Source organism: Centruroides vittatus, unplaced genomic scaffold (genome assembly GCF_030686945.1).
Source record: "Centruroides vittatus isolate TY-2023 unplaced genomic scaffold, ASM3068694v2 contig_364, whole genome shotgun sequence".
In the NCBI taxonomy this organism is placed as follows: domain Eukaryota; kingdom Metazoa; phylum Arthropoda; class Arachnida; order Scorpiones; family Buthidae; genus Centruroides; species Centruroides vittatus.
Genome location: NW_027122188.1, coordinates 155274 through 173656, shown reverse-complemented (window position 1 = coordinate 173656; position 18383 = coordinate 155274). Strand labels below are relative to the sequence as shown.

General features: G+C 28.6%; 1 protein-coding gene across 1 annotated transcript in view; it reads left to right on the top strand.

The window, feature by feature from the left end:
* Positions 1-18383, top strand: part of LOC136975195 (scavenger receptor class B member 1-like) — a 41869-nt gene that overhangs the window by 21512 nt on the left and 1974 nt on the right. The window contains exons 7-12 of the mRNA XM_067270231.1: positions 3199-3268; positions 8004-8197; positions 10147-10265; positions 12485-12558; positions 12942-12996; positions 15226-15363. Coding sequence (XP_067126332.1) covers positions 3199-3268; positions 8004-8197; positions 10147-10265; positions 12485-12558; positions 12942-12996; positions 15226-15363 — 650 coding nt within the window. The remainder of the gene's footprint in view (positions 1-3198; positions 3269-8003; positions 8198-10146; positions 10266-12484; positions 12559-12941; positions 12997-15225; positions 15364-18383) is intronic.

The window sequence follows — 18383 nt, the reverse complement described above, 5'->3', positions numbered from 1 at the left end:
TTGTCAATGCCTTGATATAAATCACTGCATCTTGACAAATTTATCAGGCCATGTTTTTTGCTCTCCATCATTGAACAAAAATACCTTGCCGACTGTTACTGACTGGGAAAGGTGATGATCTGAAGGTGTTAGATTAAGAAAATATGGTGGGTGTGGACTTCCCAACCAGCTCTTAACTTAGGTTTGGTCAAATTAGCAATGTAGGTGTGAGTTGTCATATTGAAGCATGCAATGCTGCTGGTCAAGTCATTTTGGTTGGATTGCCTTGATGAGCTAATGCACTTGCTGAACATAAAGCTTTGCACTGATTGTGTGTTTTTCAAGCACCTCATAGTGGATGCAGCTATGGTTTGGTTTGAGGTGTTGCTTGTTTGTTGGGACTCAGCTATTCTTTCCTCTGCTTCATATTGACATAAAGACATCATTTTTCATCACTGGTGATGATGCAGTAAAGAAATCTATTTGCAAATATAAACATCTGTAAGCTCAATAGTTATATTAAAGCCAAATGATTGCTGGATTAGATCTGTTTTATTTATTAATAACAGTAATAATAATGTTAAGTAATTATGCCTAGAGGTAGGCATTAGGCACTATCTCTTATTAATTTAATTACAGTACTTAAACTTAACCTGTCCTTGGAGTAACCTGGTGTCAAGCAATAAAACTGGCAATGATAGGAGTACTGGTGTTTTTTCATTTAGTGTGTTGCATTTATGCAGTTTTTGGACCTTACCCATCAAGTGAAGGTTATGGGAAACAGTATTATGAGAGCATCCCATCTGCTGGGGAATAATGGAGCTCATCTATGGGGATCTGCACCAATTTCTAGTGGATTGGTGTAGATCCCATAAATGAGCTCATTCAATCAATCCTCATTTAACTGAATAGATCAACTGAAAGGCAGTCTGAGTTTGAATTTTTGCTCCTTTAAGCATGAAAACCATTTCTATGCAGTTCTTTCAGTAATAACAACTTTTCACAATACAACACAATGTCTTGAGCAGCTTTGGTAACTTTGGAACCTTGATTTGAGAGCAAAGTAGGTGTTGAAAATGCTTATTTTTGTCTACTTGGACTTCATTCTCATTTGTCTGAAAAGAGGTAAAATTTAATCAAATTTTAAAAACAACAAAAGTTAGAGCTAAAAAAAATCATAACACTATGATAAAAATATTGTGTTAATTCAAATAACATTGGAAGAAAGAGCAAATTTATCTGAGAACATAATACATTTGTCTATAAAAATAAGCATAATCATCCACTCTGCAGATAGCAGAAAATGTGTATTTTTTTGGTCTGTTGTTTTCTGTTTCCAGACAATAAAGATACCCTAGATGTAGTTGAATGTTCCATTTAAAGACCAACTATATCTAACATATTTTTATACTCATTCTTTTTAATAAAGAGGAAGTTGAGGCAAAACATGCAGGCTCTTCAACATAACTACAGTAGTAGCATGGCATTGTTTCTTTGGATGGCTTAACCATTGAGGACAATTTGTTACTGTGACAATAATGATACCTGGTTAATAGGAAAGTTAATGCAATTTTTTTTTTCCTTGTCCTATTATTTTTCATTAAAGTAAACCTGACAAAAAGCACAAAATAATTTGAAAATTTCAATATTCTAAAAGCTGCGAAAATTTGCATGCTACTTGAATAAAAATAACGAAGTTTACAGTTAAAAATTGTGAAAATTTATATGGAGGATTTCCAAAACTGTGTTAGAGCAAACCTGGAAGTCTATGCTCTTCTTACTAGAGCTCTAAATGTTGCAATTTTATAAGCAGATGGCTTCAGGTAAATAGTGTTTTTTGCCAGACATCTGGTATGTTGCATTCCATTGACCCCTGTGCACAAAAGTGTTTTCAGAGTATCATAATCATTAATATTGAACTTTGCACATCCATTCTATGTTCTGTGCAACGACAAATCCATGTACAGTGTATAGAATGATTCTTATACTGTATCAGATTAGAATCTTGAGAGAGGGGAATTCAATAAACATTGTATGAACATTGTGGAAAGAGATTAGTTTGATTAGTTATGTACCTTGTACCTTACAAACTAATGGTCTGGGGATAGCATTATGGTTAATAGCCACACTGAGCTCAATGTTTTTGCAAGGAGTACGATTACTGAAAAAAGATAGAGATGAGGTTTTGGAACCCCCATGTGAGACTTTTCCAAGGTACTGTAGGTGAAGATTCCTTTTTGTAGACTGTAATTGCCTGTGCACTTAATCCAATGTGCATTTTGTCAACTTTCATCAAGAACATTCCAGGAACTTAAAGATGCTCTTGTTAAAGAATGTACTTTGTTCTTAAGCGAGCTCATAATCATTAGAACCAATCTGACAATTGATGTCTGCGTGTGTGTGCTTGTGGGAGACAGCCAAATATCATTTTCTGACAAATGATATTCAAAAAGCTTTGATAATGCTTAGTACCTTCTTATTTTTGTATTATCTTGATTTAGTATCTTGTATTTGACATAGTTTAGATTAAATTTTTGCTTTTGAATTGTTTGTTACATAAAGAATAAAATGTTCTGTATATATATAATATATATATATGCTGTTTTGGTCATTTATTCTCCGAGATAAAGCTCAAAATTAAGGTTTTTTTTAAACTTAAATAAAACTGCATTAAATAAGTGTTCAAGTAAGTAGAGGTTCAAAAACTGTTGTATGTGAACAACAGTTTTTGAACCTCTACTTTACTTGAACACTTATTTAATATTTTTGAATGTTAATATTTACGAAAAAATTAATTAACAAAAACATCAAATTTACATATTTGAATTAAATGAGTAACTGATTTTTTATATTATTTAAAAATATGCAATAATGTAAGGTTCTTAAAAAATATATTAAATTTTTAAATAGTTGTATAAAAATTTAGTTGTAATTGATTGCAAATTAAGTTAAAATTTTAATGTTTTTATGAGCTTTTAGAAGAGATTGTTTGTTTTATACTTATACTCTTCATGCATTACATTTGTTTTGAAGTTTATATTTGAATTCTTAGATTTACATATATGAATTTAATGAAGCACTTTGAATTTATATATAGTGTGTATATATATATATATATATATATATATATATATATATATATATATAATATTATAAAATAAACTTAAATTTTTATATTTTATAGTTAAAAAAAAATAACATTTTTTATTATTGCCTTAGCTGGAGAGCTTTGGTGTCCAAGTTTTGAAATTGTTAACAACATTAAAATGTTTTCTCCAGAATTAATGAGGTATGTTACAAGAATTTTGTTGCATGTATTGGAATTAATTTTTTTTTTCATTGTTTGTACAGGGTTTAACAAATTTCTGGTATGGTTCTGGTTTGATTTTTGTTTATTTTCAAAGTTTTGTATGATATATATAAAGCAATGTTTTTGATTTTCACAGCATTAATGTGAAATCATAATTTAGAACCTACTGCTATGTTGGAAGTGAAAATTAGTGGGAGGGAAAACTATATTTACACTAATCGTCTATGCAGCTGCAGTCAAAAAGCATTTTAAATTCCTGTAAGTTACTTGTATACTTGCGTCACAGCCTTTTTTTTATGAATGGGCTTTGATTTTGACAAAGAAGCATGTGCTCATGTAATCTTTGAGTGATGCTTTGCTAAACAGAAAGAGAATACAAGTGAGCTTAGTTTTTCTCCATAAATTTTGCATGATAAACATTTGTAAAAAGTTTTTGGTATATGCTAGAAACTTTTATTAAATTCCTTTATTAATGGACTGTTAATACTTTTTCAAATCATTAAAATACAGAGAGAACAGTTGATCCAATATAAATTCTACCAGTAAAAGTTCCCAAAATTTGACCAAAAGATCATGGTAACATCAGGGTGCAATATTCAAAAACAGAAATGATGCCAGTTGATAAGAACACTATTGTAATTAGTGAATACTATTTCCAAAAAAATTATTCCAAAACCTACTGCTGTTGAATATGAAGATTTTTTAAGCAGAATATTACTGTGTTAATGCAGGATGTGGCTAAATACCACACACGGAACCATGGATGCTCTTGATTTATCTGGCCTGAAGATTTGGAAAGCTTGGAAATTATCTAATATTAGAGATGTTGCAGCCAAAGTTTTTATCTCTAATATATGAACATCTAACATTGAGTGCCACCATCTTGTAAACCTAGAAGTTTGACAATGGCATTTGGAATGTCATTGGAATCGTGCTTGACATTCCAAATGCCATTGTCAAACTTCTAGGCTTACAAGATGGTGGCATTCGACGTTCACGTTTTTAGAGATGAAAACTTCAGCTGCAACCTCTCTATTCTAATTATTGTAAACTTTCTCAAAGGTACCCAGTGTTCCAAAGACCAAGTTTACAAAAAAATCAATAATTTTGATACTGAATAGTGGAATTTGGTCATGCAAGATGAAATTTGTAATCTTGAAAGTTTTGGGCCTGTGAAAGTGTCTGATGAGTGAGTCAAATGGTGGAGGGAACACTAGTATTTAATCATACTTCTTCTTGGGAATAATAAATGACTATTTGCTTCCATTTTTGTGTAATTGATTCATTGGAATAAGTTTTCTCTCAAAGTGACAGCTATACCAGAAACTTTTGTTACATCCTGTAAAATATACATTGTGGTAACAATTATATTTGAATATGAAATTGAAATAAACAATTTTGACTTATTTACTAAAATATTTAGCAATATTTACATAAACCACTCTAAACAGTTTAGTTTTTTGTTACTTTTCACCTCTTGTTGGAAATTGTCTACCAATATGTTGTTTGATATCTGATATTTAATTCTCCAAACACTAAATATTGAAGAAATAATTTGAGGGAAAAATTAAATATTTTTCCATATTTGAGATAAAAATCAAGATTATTTTTTTCATACAGAACAATTTGTTGCGTTAATGTTTTTTCCTGCTTAACAATAGCACTTGTCGGACTTTACAAAAATTTTTAATTTGATTCCAAAAGCATTTCTTACGGTATATCATTTGACATCTTTTTATAAATTTTTTTTTTTTGTTGATATTTTAATAAGAAAAGAAAAACTTTGCATTGAAGAATCCTATATTAAATTTATGAAAATAAAATTTCAATTTTTTCAAAAATAATTTTGATGCTTTTTCTGATATTACAGTCAAACTTCTATATAACAAAGTTGCTAAATTCTGAAAAAAATTTACTATTGAGAAATTTATTTATCAAAGTATTGTTATTTCATGTAAGATAATACTTTTCTTATATAGAAACAAAAAAATTATGTTAATTTGAATTAATATAAATGTAATATAGTAATAAACATAATTTTAAATATGTTATGTTCAATTTAAATTTGTGTTAAAATACTTAAAAGTTTTACTACATTTTTCATAAAATAATTGTGATTTGTTGCAGAGAACAATTAAAAAATGTTCTCTTCATAATATGCTTCACATTTTTATTAAGAGCATTAAAAATTTCTCTGGGCACATTTTTGTAATGTTGCAGCCATTATGAATAATTTTGAAATCCTTTTATTATCTCATCATTTGTTGGTTTTTTATGAGTTTTATCATCATTTTTTCTCATCTTGGATTGTTTGAGTTTTGTTACTTCTTAAGATTTCCAAAATTTCATCAGTAACATACTTGGTGGTAATGATGTCTTTGTCAATGTTGAAATAATCAATTATGGAACTGGTATAATACTTCCCATGATTTTTGTAAATTGAAAGTGGTATTACTAAGAAATACTGTACAATATAGTATTAAACTTATTTATTTTAATGCATTAATACTGTAGAGTACTGTAATAACTAACTCTAAAACATTTTTATTAATTCTAACTTATTGTTGGTCCAAATAAAATAAAATTTTATTGCTAAGAAATTTTAAGTTATACAGTAACTTATTTGTTTTGTTATTGTTACTTTTTAAGTGTTTGGTAGTAATACTGCTGATGAGGGGCATGCTAGCCCAAAACATGTGTAATATGTGTACACAGAAATTACTACTACAGGTGATATAATAAAGAAATTTTGTTCTTTCCTGAACTAACTCTCATTACTGTGCCAATCTTTTAAACACCAGTATAAAGTCCTATTAATAAGTAAAGTCAAAGTAGACAATTAACAATAATATTAGAATTTACGGACAGTAAGGCTTTTACAAGTACTGTACTTGCTACATAGACGTTTGTATAATATGGAAGTTTGACTGTAGAGGTGATTCTAGAGGTAACTTTTTGCAATATTTACAAACTTATATCCATGTTCAGTTCCTTACATGTAAAAAATACATTCTTGTTTGTATTTTTTACATTTAAGGAATTAAACAAGAATAATTCCTTACACTTGAAATTTATGTTCACGAAATAGTCCAAAAGTTTTAGCTGAGCTTACCCAATTCAACAGTTAGATTTTCAGGTATTTAGCTGAAATTGAAGGAATAAAATTGCTTTGAAAAAACAGAAAACAAAATTTAAATTTTCTATTGGCTATTAATGTCTCAAACCCAAACTTATAACAACCACAAATGACTTTAAGGTGACTGTTTTTCATCTCATTTTTATTGACCCCAATATGCATTTTGGACATACAAATTCATCCCTCTTCATGTTTTTTTTTTTTTTTAAAATAAAATCAGGTAAAATATAGATGATGATAATTTTTAAATTTTAGTTTGGATTCCATAATAGAACTTCTATTACTCCCTTAATGCATGAACAGTTTCATAATTATCTGTAACAAATTTAATAATAAGGTTAAATTATAAATGTAAAAAATTCTCATATGGGATTTGAACCCAAATACTAATGCACTTCACACAACACCATGAACATGTGAATAGTGTTTCTGCAGAGGTATTAATAGTTCTAGAAAAAACTAATTGTAATTTTTTTTTTCAAGAATACCTGAATAGTGGGTCCTGTAGCTTTGGAAGAGTTTAAGTATAAGTAAATACTTACAAAATTTTGTACTTACACATTCACACATCCAAACTTACACATCCACAAAATTTTGTTGAAATCGGTGACGACAACCTCCCAGTTCTCCTTGTGAGTAGTAAATATGCTAAAAATATTTACAAAAACATCCCTGTAACACAACATTGAACTAGTCCAGTGGTTTCCAAAGTGTGTGCCGTGGCGCCCTAGGATGCATCCAAAGTGTGCCCACGGCTTCCTCACAGGCCCCACGAAATGTTATAAAATTTTTATAATGTTACAATTTAATGTACAGTATTTGTTAGAATTTTTATAATGTACTTGTTAGAATTTGACATAGGGTGCCTTGGGAAAATCTGTATTTAGCAAGGATGCCTAGAATCAAAAAAGTTTGGGAACCACTGAACTAGTCAATACACAGGTAAAATGCCTCAAATATTATTTCTTTTTACTAATTACATAATTAATAAAATACTTGGATAGTCTAATGAAAATTCAAGTAAATATTAGATCATGTATTTTCTGATAAATAAAATATTTTACTGTTATTTATCTATTAAATCTTGTCTATCAACACTGATATTACCATATGCTATAAAAATTAACAATAAGCTAATACTAAATGCATTGCAACTGGTGAACAGATATAGTACAGAAAAACTATGACACACTCTAAGGGTACATTCTACATGGTAGTGCCCAGTAACCATAGAAATCTAAAAGGTACATAAATATTTAATTGCAAATGTTTTGGGCAAGATTTGGCTGCAGATGATGATTGGAAAATAAATCCCATAGTCTGATATCAACCTGGAAAGATTCATTCTTTGTTAATACATGAATATTATTCTTAGTGACTAGATATAGATGATAAATCAAATTTTTTATATATATCTTAACTATTTACTAGATTACATAATTTTAACTTAGCTAAAAAATGTTTTGAAATTGTCTTAATTTTTTTCCTATATAAACTGAATATTCACCTTACTTTGTATAATTTTTAGTCCAAAAACATTTTTAATGTTAAATTTGTTTTTATTAATACTTTGAACAGATCAATTTCATTTTATTATTTACAAGAGGAGGAGACCAAGGGAATAAAAGCTTCACGTTATTATGGAACTACAGAAACTCTTCATAAGGTTGAAGATGACAGTTATTTAAACAGAATGAACTGTACGATCTATGGAACAACTTTCAATAAAGTTTCTCAGTTAACTAAAGGAAACTTTAACAATTTAAAATCTTGTAAGTTTAAAAATTTAAACTAGTTAACAAAATTTATCCAAATTTTATCATTTATTCTATCCATTACAATAGGTATCGCATTACCAGTAAATTAGTTTACCTGTAATAAATTTAAAATGCACTAGTAAACACGTAATATTTTTTTGAAGTCAATTATATATTTGTATAAAGACCTAGCAGTGTCAAATGCTTTTTTATTTAAACCAAAAAATAGTTTATCACTTATCTTAAATTGTTTTATAGTTCTCAATTTTTGAAGTATCCTATTACAACACTATGCTGGATAGTTTGACAATTTTCTTTACTCTTAATGCCTAGTGCAAAACCTTTATATATATTTATTTATTTACTTACATGTGTTTTATATACATATATAACACATTTGACTGTCATCCCACTAGTGACTAAAAAAATTATGGCATGGTCTATTTTTCAGGCAATGAAGCTGTTGTTTTTCCAAATAGAAGGGAATTCAATTTGATATAGCACTCTAGTGATTTAGTTGATGACTCCGATGAGTCAGCAACTAAATAATGTCTAATGTGCTAATTTTTGCATTTGAAATCAAAATTTAAAAATTGCTTGTAAATTGGTAATTAAAGGTAAAAATTAAATTTTCAGTCTGTAAATTTTCAACCCTTACACAATATATTAGTTTTCAGAAACAGAGAACTATTTACTAAGAAAGTTGGTTTGAAAAAATTTTAATTTGAAATTTAAAAAAAAATATTGCAAAACAGAAAAGCAATGGAAATAACTGCTTTTTAAAATCCTAAATCTGAAGTTTCTTGAGTATTCTGTCCATTTGAACAGTTTTTTAAAGATAAATATATCTTTAAAAACTGTAAATATGCCTTCTCTTATTGGATGAAGGACCAGATAACAAAAATTTACTTTGTACCAACATATTTAATTTCCTACATTTTGAGCAGATTACAAAATGAATTGAAAAGCTCAAGCAAATTGCATTAATCTTATTGAAATTGCTTACTTTATAATGTGTGTAACTTATTAATAGCAAAGATTTGCTTAATTCTGATATAATTTCCACTTTAAATTAATAATATATCCAAATTATTGATAATCAGATAGTATTTTTGCTAATTTTCTCATTTTATTCTAAATATACCTAATAAAAAATCATTTTCTATTATTTCATAGTGAATTGATTATGCATAAGTTTTTTTTTATTCAACTTAGATAAATTAACATTGAATGAACGATTATTTATTGTGACATCGTCACAATGGTGGGCTGCAACTTTTAATTTATTTAATTTAAAATATATGCTCTCAATCTCAAATTAGTAGTTTTGCTCCTAGTCTTGAAATAAATTTGACTTCCAGTCTTGACTGGAAATTTTTTATATAGTTAATAAGGGCCTCCTGCTCTTTTGTTTAAAAAAAAAAACTTACTTGAATTTTTTTAACAGTTCACATAATTTTATTTATCTTGCAGATACTTCAACTATTCTACTCTAAGAAATAAGAAATGAAATTGTCGGTACAGTAGAGTCGTTAATCCGAATCAATTGGGGACTGGGGTGGTTCGGATTAGTGATTTGTTCGGATAACCGATTATGTACGAAAAAATATATTAACCTGTCCTATGTTCAAATTTTTCCCTGTTGCGTGTCACTTCATGTTGAATTTTCATCAATTTTAAGCCTAATGAAAATTTTTATAATAATAATCGAGACTATTGTATCGTTAAAAATTATTTCTTTATTTTGTACAAACAAAATAAATCTATTGAAGAATATAAAAACATGAAAATTATACTATAGAAGTAAATTTAGTATCAAAAACGTTCGATTCAGCACGACAGTTAGACTGAAAATCGTTCGGATAACCAGCGATTCGGGTTACCGGGGTTTGGATTAACGACTCTCTACTGTATTTACATATAAATTGAAATCTAATACAATATTACTACATATTTATTTTTAGCAATACCTGTTTTGTTGTCCTACCCTCATTTTCTATATTCTGATCCTAACTGCTTGGAAAGTATTATTGGATTGAAACCGGATATAAGAACTCATCAGTCTCGTATAGATTTACTGACAGTAAGATTAAATTTTATTTAAATTTTTTCAGTTTTTAAACAGAATGAATTACTGATGTCTCTTTATGGCACAATTTTTCATGTGCATGTATAATAGTTTATAAGCTTATACAAACCCTTGACATAATTTTCTGATCACCTGGAATATGACATAGTACAACAGCTATAAACAACAAAATTGATAAAAAATATACAGTGGGTGATTGGTTAACAAACCTAATTCGTTCCAAGACTTTGTTTGCTATTTGAATTGTTCATTAATCGATTATCGATTTACTATAGGATTTTATGGGAATTTGATTAATTCATTCTGGAGACCATAAAAAATAAAAAATATATACTTTATTACTATGTTTATATGTAATAATAAAAATACATATATACACAGTCTTGCATTTTTATTAGTCATGTTTTTTCTGTTTATTTGGGGTTAAAGAATCTGTCTAATGTCGATTGCTTTCCTCTCTTTTTCAGGATTTTTCAAAAGTAATTAATAGCATTGTAACTGTAGAGATCCCTAAGCCTATTAACCTCAACCTGGTTTGGATGCCTTTCTAAGACCATTCTTCTGACATCCTCCCACTTCTTCAAAAGATCTTTAATAGCAGATATCAGCATTAATCCTCTTTTTCAGAAGAAAACATATCTCGCTGAGTTTCTTGGTGTTCTTCATTCAAGAGTTCTTGGCATTCTTCTGTCGTCAGATCAGTTTTAGATTCCATTATGAGCTCTTCAATGTTCTTTATTTCTCAGATGTAATTTTTGTTACTCCTTTAGCTGCTTGAGTCTTCTTGATTATACTGTATATTTCTTAGATAAGATTTAACTGCAGCCTACTGTAGCTCTACCTGTTCAAGCCATACTGCCCAGCAACATCAGACATCTTCTGCCCACACTCTACCTTTTCTATTATACTCTCACCTTTTGAAAATAAAAACCAATGCAAAACTTTATGAGTGCCCACCTGACAGTCTCATGAATACTATAAAAGAATTGTTTCTGTCAGGAAAATAAAAGACTGGAATTACAAGGGAGAGTTTCGAAGTTTGGAGGAATACTATCCGATCAGTATATACCGGGTTGAGCGTCAATGTTGATGTCTCCCACGCTCTGAAAGGTTTTGAATTGTTACCTGAAGACAAGGGAAAATCAATCGGTATTCATTATTTTCCATCACTTCTTTTTGTTTGTTCAGTGAAGTGTTCGTTATCCAAACACGTATTCGTCGTCTGATCATAAAAATCTTTTGCAAAGGTGTTCATTATCCAATTTGTTCGTTAACCGATCACCCACTGTACTAGGAATAAAATTTAGATATTTATATATAGTTATTTAGATATAATAATGTGTTTTGTGTATTATTTAACTTCATAACGAACCAAATAACTGATATGCCAACATTAAAAATAAGTTACTAAACATGATTGTAAATTTATCAATATTATAAAAACAGGTTAAATAACTTACCTAGACTCAAATGTTGCTAAAACTGAAACATATGACTATTTTTTCCATGTTCCAAGGATTCACATAACACATCTGGAGAACACACATTGTTTGTATTTATTGTAATTATTCTCTTTTGAAGTTTAGTTTGAATTATTGACTTAAATTTTTATTATATTTATAAAGCTACATTATTCTCATTTCACTTATGCACTGACATGAAAGTAATCTTAGAGGAACATTTAAAGGCAAGAATAGAATGTTGTAAAAAATCTCTGAAGTCCTTCCCACTTCAGAGGATTTTACTTTTAACATGAGGTTGTCGTAAAGAACTGGGCCTGACAAAAGTTTTACTTTTAAGTTCCTTCTTTAAATCCTTACAGAATAAGATGTCTGAGTTGTTAAACAGAGCAGTCTATCCATGTTATTCTATATAAGTAACATATATCTTGTTTTACCGTTGACTATTCTTTGACTCTGTTGTTTAATCAGCAGTATTAATTTTATATTTATATAAAGAATTATAAATTGGAACATAATTTGTGGAGATTGTCACAAAATAATGCAAAATACTGGCGTTGAGCTGCTGAGTGCAGTCAAGGGCAAAGCCCCTAGTGTATTAATGACAGGTTTTACTGTAACAAATAAAAAAAAATATTCATTAAACCATTTTCAGTTTGATATAACAAATATTAAAACATTAAATTATTATTTACATAAAGCAGTGATTTATTTTTTTAATAATTTTTTTTATATAATAATTATTATTTTCAGAATCTGGGAATGCCAATAAATGTTGCTATGAAATTACAAATAAATCTAATTCTGCAAAATGTAACTAAAATTAAGTATGTGTAAACTTTCATTAGTTTTTTATTAAGTAAATTTTAAACATTTTAATTTTCAGTTATATTAGAAAATAATTCCATCTTACATGTTAATAAATTCATATAATTATAAGATACTTATTTAAAATCAATTTAACTTAAATTTTAAAATATTTTTAATCAATTTAGTATTTGGTTTGCTTCAGAAATTAAGTATTAGAAGTTAAGTAATTCTGATTCTTGATCCTAGATCATGAATAACAGATGTTGAATATAAATTGAAAAGTAAAAAAATATTAACTGTCAAATTACAATAGAATCTAAAAATTTGTAATGCGCTATATTAGTTTATATAAAATATGAAATGAATTATGAATAATTGATTAAATTTTTTTTTATAATAGCCACTTTGCATATCTTCACAATGTGACATATTTTCCAGTTATTTGGTTTGATGAGGTGAGTTTTTTGTTGTAATGTTAAACATGAATATAAAACTTAATGCAAAGATTGTTTTTGCTTTAAATTTTACTTTAATAACTTACTAAGTTGTTAAGTCAATTCTAGTTCTGCTTTTTCAAATTCAAATGGTCCTACCCTCTCCTCCTCTGTGGTTTTAAATACATTTTTGGTACATCTGCTGAAAACTTAACAGCAGGTAATCATGCTGAATAAAATTTATATTATAGAATATTGCAAAACAGAAAAGCAATGGACATAACTGCTTTTAAAATCCTAAATCTGAAATTTCTTGAGCATTCTGTCCATTTGAACAGTTTTTAAAGATATATTTATCTTTAAAAACTGTATCCAATAAGAGAAGGCATATTTAAAGGTCCAGTTAACAAAAATTTACTTTATACCAACATATTTAATTTCCTACATTTGAGCAGATTACAAAATGAATTGAAAAGCTATTGAAAGGTACAGCATTTTAGTTTACAAAAAGCTGTACCTTTCAATAGACAGTGCATTTGCTATCAGTTGCTGTTTATTGTTATAAATACAGTACCGGTGGTAGCTTGTTATAAGCACTGCAGAACTGAAGCGGCTGCAAATGAAAATAAAATCACAATGTCTTAAGTTTTATTACATAGTAATTGCATCAATTTTGATTGTTATAATTTGTTTTTATCAAAACCATTGCTGATAAAAGCAAGTAAAAGAAATAAAAATTATTCTATTAAGGTAATTGTGTAGTTTCCTCCTATGACAACACTATTAAACTATGCAATGTCATCTAAATCTTCCGCTCAGAGAACAATTCCACTAGTTGAGATGCCCCATTTTATGATTTGATGCAATGCTTGAGACAGCATTGCACTGTTTAAGAATGTGGCCACATAGCAAGAATTAGTTATTGAATCAGAGCAGAGGTGCAGAATGCTCAGTGACTTGTAAATGTTAATATGAAAAAATCAAATTTTGAATGAATAAAATTTTAATTTTATGAATGTTTATTTTATTCCTTTTCATTATAAAGCATTCATTGAGATTTCTAACTGTGTTAAGTTAGTAAGATACTTAACTGGAGATTAGTTTGGAAACTAAATAAAGCAAAAATAACTTTTATAGTTAAAATGATTTTGCTGAAATTAAACGTTTCCAACCTCTAAGATTGTTTCGGCTGGGTGGCCGAGCGGTCGAGGTGACAGCCTAACGCTCTGGGGACCCTGGATCAAATCCGAACAGGTCAAAAAATCCCCAGGAGTTTTTCAGAGGGCTGGTCCAATCAGATGTTGGCCTCTGTTCCTCACCACCCAGCTGCCCCATTGTGGGCCTGGCCAAACCCATAATGAGCTTGCTAAATAAGGCACTCTTAGTGCTACAGGGTGGAAAGAGTTTTAAAAAAAACTTCTAAGATTGTTATCAGGTAACAAAGCAAAATATATTAACTTTAAGGACACATACCCAGTGATGCACCCAGAGGAGAGGCCAAAGGGCCCTGGTAACATTCAAAGAAAAAGGAAAGAGACACTAAAAAATTTTCCAAAAATCTTTTCCTAATATTCCAGTTATATTGTCGTGTCTATTTCAATACTACTTATGAATTAGCAGTTACATAAGGTAGGAATTTTATTTAATTTGCACTAAAAAGTTTGTGTTTAACTCTGCTCTTCCCAAGATTAAATCCTGAGTATGCCACTGAACATGCCTGCTCTAACACATTTTTACAGCCTGGAAAGCGGTTTTAGAGAGTCATTTAGTTTAACTTGCTTTTGCATTGGTGTAATTATCGTGTAATCTACATTCTACAACAATAGATATGTTGTTTTATTTTTAATAACTATTTTAAATATATATAAATTTTTTTGCCACTACAGTTTTTGTTTGCATATTATATGTGAAGTTGAAATTCCAAATTGGTCTACTATTTGTTATCTACTCAAATGTGTTACCTGATGACAATGATCTCCAGTAAAAACATTTTGCTGGAGTTATAAAGCAAAAAAAAAGTTTATATTGCAGAACATAAAATGTAACTTCTATCATTGCGAAAATACTTACAAAAAATTTAAACATACTAGTAATTACTTATCAAAGTTGGTTATAAAATTTTTAAATTAGTAATATAGTTGTAAAACTCATTTTATTAATAATGCAATATTTTTGAACCCAACACTTATTAAAAATAAACCAGATTAAATTATTTATAAAAAATGTAAAGAATTTTTCTTATATTTTTAGGAATTTATAATAAATAATGAAATTGAAAGAAGATTAAAGTTTGTCCTATACACAGTTCCATTTATTGCAAATTTTTGTGCAAGTTGCTTTCTTATGTTTGGAATAATTGCTGTTCTGTTATCTCTCTACTTCTATAAAGTAAGTTATTTTATAAATTTATTTTTACATATAAATAATCGTGTTTTTTATTAAACTGAGAAATTTTTGAAGAACAAAGTATTTTTAAAATTTATACACAGTATAAGCATTATTGAAAAATGCTTATACTGTGTATAAATACTTACTTACATAAAGGCATCTGGTAAGTGCCTTTTTATGTAAGTATTTTTGAAAATGTTTATATAATTTACTAATCCTAAATAAAAATAGCATCATTTATATTGAGTTTAGTTTTTTAATTCATAATAATTTAATTTGCACTTAAGTTCTTTTATACTATATTATTTACCTATAACTTTTTTCATAAATTGTAATTTTAAATACTTTTTTTTTTCAGAGGAATAGCTCATCAAAATATACAATAATGTAAAAAAATGAGAACTTGACTTATTATAAATTAAAATGTTTCTGGTTTTTCAATTAAGCAGTTTGTATTTTTATAAAATGTTTGTTGTACAGGAATAACCTTCATTGTATTTTAATGTACAGTACCTGTACCTCTTCAGTTTTTTATCCTTTTGTATTATTCTAGCAATGAATCTCTTTAGTAAATAGTTAATGAAATTGCTTTCTTAGTTTATAATAAAATTTTAAAACATTTTAAGTTTTTATTGTGTTTTTTTTTATACATAAAACTTAGTGTATTTATAATTATTAGAAATATCAATATATATTAATTGGTTTTTTCCTATTCTTCCACAAATTATAAATGTATTGTTTTCAATTTATAAATATACTGTGGATTTTTATATTGTTTGAAAGTTTTTTAACGACCACTGACGAGATTTAATTTAAAATTCCACAAATGCCATCATTCTGAACTGTTTAATTTTGTCTCGAGTTTAGTTTATAAAAGTTATTTTGATCAATCATTTTTAATTAAAATTATGTGTGTGTACAGTACAATAGGATCCACTTAAGCAAACTGCTTCTTCACTCTTCTTATTGGGAGTCCTGCTAATGTAAAACATAATGAGCACCCGATAATAGAACAGTCGAGAGCTGTATCGGCTGCATGTTTAGAATAGCAGTCTATATAAGGAAGCACTATTATAAGGAATGTGTGTCTATCTTTAATTTTAAGGTACCATACATCACTGCCCGTGGCGCACGACGGCAGATCTGTCTACACCGGCGGTTCCCAACTTTTTCTACAGTATTCTTCCCTTATCAGGGTTCGTGTGCCTAAGCTGGGAAGGTGCCATTACATAAGTGTTTATTGCAGTGTATTCAGTTTTTATTTTTATTACAAATGATACCGGTAAGGTTTGATTGAAATTATGAAGCAAAAATATAATTGCTCTACTAAAAATAGATATAGCTACCTATACAATTTGCACAAATAAAATAAAATTAAATTAAATGGGTAAAATCTGTACAATCAGGGGTTTATTCCTCCTGAATAAAGTTTTATAATAATGTAAATTTAAAAAATTGCATATTTTCTTAAATTGTAAATATCAATGTGGAATTTAAGCTTGTTTTGAATTGCACAAATGATTAATGTTTGACCTGCACTAGGTCTGAGAATAAGATTTCTGTACTTGGATTTTCTGCAATGTCTGCAGTTAAAACAAACTTCACACAGGTAGCTCATTGGAAATTGAAGGGGCAGTTCCAGAGCACTTTTTGTAATTTCTGTACACTCGCGAGCTGAGAGCCAAAATTCCTGTAAGTGAATTTTTGCAAAAGACTATTTTTAGTGTCTTGTCACCCCAAGTAGTCTCTTGACCCACCATGTTTAATTCTGAAATAACACTCGTTGTTACAGAGAACTGATCTCGAATCCAATCGTAGGTGTGACTGTCGATCTGAGGAAAGTAGTCTTCAAACTGGTTTTTCAGTGCATATAGGTGCACCGCTACTCTTTCTACTACAGAATTTATAGTAGAGCTATTATCAGCTTACTCTGTATGAATTTGATAAGCAATGAAAACATTTCAGAAACACTGCAGTCGATAAGAGCTTTCTAAACATCTAGCTTCTTCACAAAAGCCTTCAATTTTGTCCTATGTATCCAGAATATTTGAGTTTTTCCTTTCAGTGACACATTCAAACTGTTTAGTTTTCAAAAATGTCTGCCAAAATAGGACAGTATTGCTACAAATTCGACATTACACACACTACTAATTCCGGTTTCCCAAGCAGAAAAATTCTAAATTCATCCTGCAATTCCAAAAGATGCTGCAGAACTTTTCTATGGGACAGTCACCTGACTTCACTGTAAAAAAGCAGATGCTCATGTTAAGTGCATTTTATTAAAAGATGATACCTAACACTTTTTTTTTTTTAAATTCTTTTATCACAATAACTTCTGTATATTATAAGTTTTGGCAAAACAGCACACTATTAAATCGCTGAAATAACTAACATGTTAGTAAGAGTTATCAAACAAGATGCTAAATGAAAGATGATTCATAGACAAAATACAATTTTTTTTTTGTTTTCTTCAATAAAAATGAATGGCCATTTTAATAATTACTCCCCCGTAAATTTTAAACATTTTTTTTTTTTAAAAAAAACGAGTTAAAAGAACGATTTTATAATTAACATATTTATATACGTTACATACAGTACTTTCCTATTTATTTTTACAAGTAAAGTCTCTGAGGATAATTGATATCTACCTTAAAATTAACATATACATAAAAATAAAGACAATTACATTAAAACAAAAAACTATAATGTATTTTTAATTTTATGTATATTGTATTTAATATAAAGTTCTCTGATAGGACTTGTTTTCGAAGAACTGCTTTTCTTTGATATGCTTTGTTAACGGCTTCAGACATACAATAATTAACGATGCTACGGTACGTTGTTCCAAGACATTTCCTTGATCTAAGTTGGAAATAATTCGTAACTCATACTTTATAACTTATAACTCGTACTTCACACGTCTTAACCATATTTATTTATATCTTTTTTGTAAATATTGGAAATATATAAACAAAACAAAAATCCGCCAAATCGTATGCTTGCTAAGTGTACAAAAATTT